The sequence below is a fragment of the Wolffia australiana genome, chromosome 2 (genome assembly GCF_029677425.1).
Source record: "Wolffia australiana isolate 7733 chromosome 2, ASM2967742v1".
Classification (NCBI taxonomy): domain Eukaryota; kingdom Viridiplantae; phylum Streptophyta; class Magnoliopsida; order Alismatales; family Araceae; genus Wolffia; species Wolffia australiana.
In genome coordinates this window covers 24,148,564-24,155,375 of record NC_135836.1, presented here as the reverse complement: position 1 = coordinate 24,155,375, position 6,812 = coordinate 24,148,564, and the positions used below count along the sequence as shown (strand labels likewise).

General features: G+C 40.2%; 1 protein-coding gene across 1 annotated transcript; it reads left to right on the top strand.

Annotated features, from left to right (window-relative positions):
* The first annotated feature begins 1,417 nt into the window (after positions 1 to 1,417).
* LOC144700185 (uncharacterized) lies at positions 1,418 to 3,402 on the top strand. Its single transcript, XM_078571614.1, has 2 exons — positions 1,418 to 1,731; positions 2,734 to 3,402. The coding sequence occupies exons 1-2, from the start codon at positions 1,607 to 1,609 to the stop codon at positions 2,948 to 2,950; spliced, it is 342 nt and encodes a 113-aa protein (XP_078427740.1). The 5' UTR covers positions 1,418 to 1,606; the 3' UTR covers positions 2,951 to 3,402.
* The last annotated feature ends 3,410 nt before the right edge of the window (positions 3,403 to 6,812 follow it).

Below are 6,812 nucleotides of genomic sequence, written 5' to 3'. Positions count from 1 at the left end.
TTCAGATTCACCGGACTCTCGTCCAACGGACTTAACCATATATCAATCACGCACTTAGCCACACATTTCGTCTCTCACATAAACACTATAAATATCATATCTGTAACTTAATTATTTGCAGCAGTATGTTCAATAATGATCGGAGACACGACACCTTTATCTCTCTCTATTTTCTTTTTCTTCTCTTCCTCTTCTGGTTCTTTATTTCTTTTACACTAAGGCTTCTTCATCGTGTAGCGGGGTTCATGAGGCCCGGAATGCCCAGACGAGCGACATCATTCGAAATCTTGCAATTAAGGAACAGTTTCTCAAATCTAATAAAGGAAACACTTAACCTACCGGCTGATATTTGATCTAAATAGATAAAGTTTCTTGACGGGACTTGACTACAGCTTCACCGTTCATTGATCCAACACGCGTTAACCACATATCAGCCACCCACTTACCGACAAGGTTAACCACTTACATCAACACTATAAATACGATATTTTTATCTGACGAAATATAATCAATAAAAATAGGTTAGACTCCTAAGTCTGTCGCTCTTTCCTTCCTCTTCTTCTTCATCCTCTTATTATTGTTTTTATTCTTATCATTATTATTCTTATTATGATTATTATTTTACTTCTTCTTATTCGTCTTCTTCCTCTTCCTATTCTTTTTCTCATTCCTCTTCTTATTTTTATTCTTCCTATTCTTATTCTTCTCATTCCTCTTCTTATTCTTATTCTTCCTATTCTTATTCTTCTCATTCCTCTTCTTATTCTTATTCTTCCTATTCTTATACTTCTCATTCTTCTTCATCTGGATATTAATTTTTTTCACACAAAGGCTAATTCATCGTTTAGCTGCCGGCTTATTTAGGCCAGGGATGCTCAGACCAGCTGCCACAGTTGCGGAAAAAAGACGGCGCAGTCTTCACAGTCGACGTTCTTCCGCATGACGACGGGTGTCGTCTGTGACGACGGCGGCCGCATCTGGTCAATGGTCAAAGTACTTGTCTCCACTTGCCTCTACCGATCATGCTGTCAGGTAACCTATTCATTTATTGTCTGTCGAGGCTTCACTTTGGGTCAAAATTCTTCCCTCTGGCCAGTATCTTTGTCCGTCTCATTAGCTTTATCATCACTCTTTCTCTCTCTTTATGTGCTGCAGCTGCTAACGTGGCATCTTATGATTGGGGAGAAATGCCGGTCAAGAGAGGGTAGGAAGATCTATCTCAGTAGACTCATGGATGTCGGCCAGAGTGAGAAAGAAAGACATCAGTGAAAGCTGGCGTGAAGGCTCTTGATCATTCCGTAAACTGGCCCAGTCAAACACACGAATGCGCCGAATCTTTTCACGGGTCATCACTCACTCACTCTCCTCTCTCTCTCTCTCCATCTCTCTTTTCTTTATATATCACCCAAGTGATATCCAGTATCCGCAGACCTCGTCGCTATATCTCTCTTCATAAGCCCGCCTTTTTTTTCTTACCGTTACTCCATTCATCACGCTTCTTCCTCTTCTTCGTCTTCTTCTCCTCCTCTCTCTCTATATATATTTATATATATCTATCTGTCTATCTATTCTGTTCCATAGACGATAGGGAAGGAGACATTCGGCGATGGCGTCGCAGGCCAACGGAGAAACGGTGGGACCTTTTACATCGTCCAACGGTCTCGGCATCATCGTGGAGAAAAATCCGCCGGAGGCTCGTCTGGCGGAGCTTGGCGTCAGGTCTTGGCCGAAGTAAGTCTCTCTCTCTCTCTCTCTCTCTCTCTCTCTCTCTCTCTCTCTCTCTCTCTCTCTCTCTCTCTCTTTCTCTCTCTCTCTCTGTCTCTCTCTCTCCTCTCTTCTCTCCTCTCTCTCTCTCTTCTCTCTCTCTCCTCTCTTTCTCTCTCTCTCTCTCCTCTCTTCTCTTCTCTCTCTCTCTCTCTCCTCTCTTCTCTTCTCTCTCTCTCTCTCCTCTCTTTCTCTCTCTCTCTCTCCTCTCTTCTCTTCTCTCTCTCTCTCTCTCTCTCCTCTCTTCTCTCTCTCTCTCTCCTCTTCTCTCTCTCTCTCTCCTCTCTCCCTCTCTCTCCCTCTCTCTCTCTCTCTCCTCTCTCTCTCTTTCTCTCTCTCCCTCTCTCTCTCTAGACGTCTATCTATGGATCTATCCATCTCTATCTCTCTATCGCCCTCTCTGGACCTCTCTATCTATTTCTCTCTCACTTTCTCCATATATCTACATATCTATCTCAGTATCTATCTATTTCTCTCTCTCTTTCTCTATCTATCTCAGTATCTATCTATTTCTCTCTCTCTTTCTCTATCTATCTCAGTATCTATCTATTTCTCTCTCTCTCTCTCTCTTTCTCTATCTATCTCAGTATCTATCGATTTCTCTCTCTCTCTCTCTTTCTCTATCTATCTATTTCTCTCTCTCTTTCTCTATCCATCTCAGTATCTATCTATTTCTCTCTCTCTCTCTTTCTCTTTCTATCTATTTCTCTCTCTCTTTCTCAATCTATCTCAGTATCTATCTATTTCTCTCTCTCTTTCTACATATTTATCTCAGTATCAATCTATTTCTCTCTCTCTTTCTCTATCTATCTACATATTTATCTCAGCATCAATCTATCTTTGTATATCTATATCTACCAATATGTTTCTCTTTCTGTCTTTCTCTATCTATCTATATATGTATCTCAGTATCTATCTATCTCTATCGATCTATGTATCTATCTCTCTCTAAAGTAGGATTTTTGGCAGGTGGGGATGTCCCCCGGGGAGGTTTCCGCTCAGGTTTGAGGCGGAGGAGATATGCTACCTTCTTCGGGGAAGGGTGAAAGCGCTCACAAAGGGCTCCTCTGATTTCGTGGAATTCGCCGCCGGCGATCTCGTCGTCATTCCCAAGGGTCTTAGTTGCACCTGGGAAGTCTCCGTCGCCGTCGACAAGCACTACAAGTTCCATTCTTCACATAGATAGCCCTCCCCACCTCTCGTTTTCTCTCTATTGCTCATCCTTTTCTCTATCTTCTCTCCTTGCCTTCTCCAGCTCTGTCCCCTCTCTCTTTCTCCATCTTCCTCTCTTTTTCTGTAACTCTCTTCCTCTCTCAAACTTTTTCTTCTCTCTTCCTATCAATATTACTTCTTGCCTTGTGTTTCTTTTTTCTCACCACCCATTTATGTCTCTGTCTCAATGTTTTTTGCTTCCTCTATCTTATATATCTCTCTAAACCTTTCTTCATGTATACTTATTTCTTTTCTCTCTCCATATATTTCACCATATCTCTCTCTTTCTCTCTAATTATTCTACCTATCTGTGTGTCTATGTCTATCTCTCTCAGTCAAGGGCGTCAGTCCCGGTCAGAGTTGGCCTTAATGTCGCCTCATTCTCTGGAGAACTTCCAGTGATTCAGTGAAGGCTTTTGTTCCGTCTGTTCCTTTCTCGGGTTTCTGGTAGTCACGTGAGAAGAGAGAATGTGCGAGAGGATCTTCCTCCTGCTTTTTAGCTTTGACCCGACCGTTTGGCCCGATTCGAAGAGGGTATAAACGTAACACCCCTTGTCCTGGATGACACTTTATGCCCAGTAGTCCATATATTAGATTTTGACCATTATTCGAGTACTACTTAGTATAAGTTGAAGACTGAAAGTAGTATCCGGCAGTCAGTAATGTTTCCCTCCGATATCTGATATTAAATAATCTCACATTTGACATAGGCTCTGGAGTCAGATGAGGATATTGGGATGGATTTAGGCACTGTAGCAGGTATTGAATATTGGGACAGATATCAGATATTGGGTATTGGATTTTGATATATGGGTATAAGAAAGTAGCAAAGGATTGAGGCATTACAGGCCAACAATATATAAAAACTTGTGTATAATATCCTCTTGCACAAGGCATTCCAATTTAGCCCAATAGCGCAAATAAATAGCTCTAAAAATTACATGGGATGCTCTAGCCCATTGATCCTCATCCAATTGAATTTCTATAACTTTGTGCACACATGGAACTTGAAAATATTCATCAGTAATAAAATCATTCTTGACACGAAGGTCAAGAATATTAGAAAAAATATCCAAAATGTGTATGAAGTTTAAAGAGGTTTTCATAATCCTCAACTTGCAGATTTAAAGTTTTGATTTGACCATGTTGGTTTTCTGGTTGCTGATCCAATCCCTCACCTTGGCATCAATAAAATGCAATCACCATGTTGTCCTGAATCAGATGCATGGTTAATCTCCAGATGATGTAATCCTTTAAATATTGAATAACTTGCTAATCACCAACACTGTTAACTTTAGATGAGATTCTCAAATAACTTGACCAGATCCAAGAAAAGTCTTAGCTCCAGATTATCTCCTTTAGTTGGATTTTAGGAGAATATAAGAAAAAAAAATGATTAATTTAATTTGAATACATTGAGGACAGGAAATAAATTATCTTCATATATATTAAATTTATAAAAGATGAAGTGATAGGGTTAGAACATCTGCCAAAAGCCAGTGACATGTTTATAATGAGGTCTTTCACTCATGAAGACCTCAAGAGACCTCCTTAAAAAGCCCTTATCAAGTGTTCACTGATTGAGTCCAAACATTAAAGCAAAAATAAAATAAAAAGTAAAAAATATCCAGAAATCCTACTTCTCAACATTTATCTCAGCGCCCAACAAATCTACTCTTGAAATTTTCCTTCCTGGGTGCCAGGAAAGCTGGGCACAAAGTGGTGTAGCTCTCACATCCATTTGAAGGCAAGAAATGGGGTGGTGAGTAACAGCAAGTTAAATCAATTGACCAATTAAAAAGCTGGTGATCTGTAGCGAAAAAGAGTGGAGCATAGCATACCTTTTAAATTCCTTTTTTGATGTTCTTTAAAAATCTCATGAGAAAGGCTATTAAGTCCCCCTCCCTTGACGTAGACAATGGTGAATTTTTTGAATGGAGAACCACTTCATTTTCACCTTGAGATTTTCCTATGGATCACCACCACTGCTGTGCCAAGGCAGTCCCAACATGATACTTATATGCAGCTGGCTTGTTTCTATCCTACACATCACTCGCCTATAGAGAGCATGTTGTCCCGCAACTGACTGCACACAACTTGCCTAGAGAAGAGGTGTCAACGCACCTTCACCCATTGCTCCAATTCTGTAGCAAATGTGGCATCCTCCATCAACTTTCTAGCATCTCCTATCCCGTGGGCACTTTATTGGCTATCCAGTCAAATCACAATTCTAGCCAGGTCCTCCTTATCTGCACCAGTTTTCATTGTCATCTTCCACATCCTTGTGGTCAGCACTGTCATCACCATCAACCCCATTTATACCACTACCTTCTGCATCATCATTCTCTCCATTAGCATCATCACCATCACCATCTTCATCATCTTTGCCATCGTTGTCTCCCATCTCATGTGCCTCCATCTTGCATCACGGGTCAGTCATTATTAGTCCAATGTAAACATATTAATATATGAATATTCTACACAAATTTTTTTCTATTGATATTTTCTTTAAAGAGAGTGAGAACACTATTTTCTTATATAAATATTGTAGATGGAAACGTATGGGCCCTAAGAATTAAGAATTCTTCCCTCATTTAAACTCTCCCACTCGTGAAACCCTTGGAGATTTCTGCTCATGATCTCTAATACTCTATTTGTCAATTTTCCCTTCAAAGTATGAACATGTGATATTAGCTGGATGGAGATAAGTTTAGCAATCAAAGATCCAATATACAAATCACCTCCAAGCTCAAGTTTAATAATTGATGGCTCTTCCTACTAACAATGATGTAATTATTTGTAATTCTGATGGAAAAGAGGGCGTACACATCGTGGTAGTTCAGCAGGCAGAGTTTTACTCCAGTCCTGGGCTGGAAAAATACCACGTAAAATGAGAGAGTGAGAAAAAGAGAAATGGGAATATTTTGATTCATTAATTATGATAAATCTTAACTATGTGTTAATAAAAGATCCATCTTTCTTTTCTGTCAATAAGATATATTTTCATTTTGGTTCATGAGAGAGAATAAAGGAGAGTGCATAATACAGTTTGGAGTCTGCCGTTATTTTAATTATTTCTTTATGATGATATATATATTCTATATAGGGAGAGGTATAAGGAGTGATGTGATAATCTCAATTTTAGGGTTAAAATTCATCGTTGGTGATTGAGATTATTCAATAAAAATATATTTAACTGTACTTAAAAATACGTAGTTAGTTGATGACGCATGCCATCAAGGATCATTGACGACGCCGTCCACGCCGCCGACCACCGTCATCAAAAGCCGTGTGAAGATGCTCGATTATCGCATTTTGTTTTTTCATTGTTTTCCTAGTCGTGTCTCGTGTTTTTTGTTCATATTCATCGTCCTGTTTTTGTTGCACCGCGATACGTCCTGTGCCCGCGTTTTCATCGTCATGGGAAGGGGCCTTCCTTTTCTCTTTTCCTTTTCTTTTTTATTTTTATTTTAAAATTCCCTCCCCCCTTCTATGTGTAATGGGGGCCCAATTTATAAGGGCCCCTAACGGACCTTCTTGTTTTGTTGACCCAATAAGGGGGAGGGCCCATTGACCTCTTCCCCTTTATAAGGGCAGAGGGTGGCGCCCTAGCCCCCTAGACTAGGAATTAAGAAGAAGGTTTGTGATGGGGGACCATTGCACCAACAGCGACACAAGACGAGGCTGTCCACACTGAGCCGCTCTTGCTGATGTCCGCGACCCCAGATTCAAGTATTCGGCATGATGATTCGTAAGTTCTCTTCATTATTTGCTTTAGTTGTAATTTTCTGAACAATTGGATTGGGCCATTGTTTTGGGCCTCGTCCATGTTTTCG

What these genes read in the sequence shown, in the direction of transcription:
- LOC144700185 (XM_078571614.1), top strand. Translation starts at nt 1,607, where the DNA reads ATGGCGTCGCAGGCCAACGGAGAAACGGTGGGACCTTTTACATCGTCC. An exon ending in GGCGTCAGGTCTTGGCCGAA is followed by an intron (nt 1,732 to 2,733) that starts GTAAGTCTCTCT and finishes GATTTTTGGCAG; the next exon opens with GTGGGGATGTCCCCCGGGGA.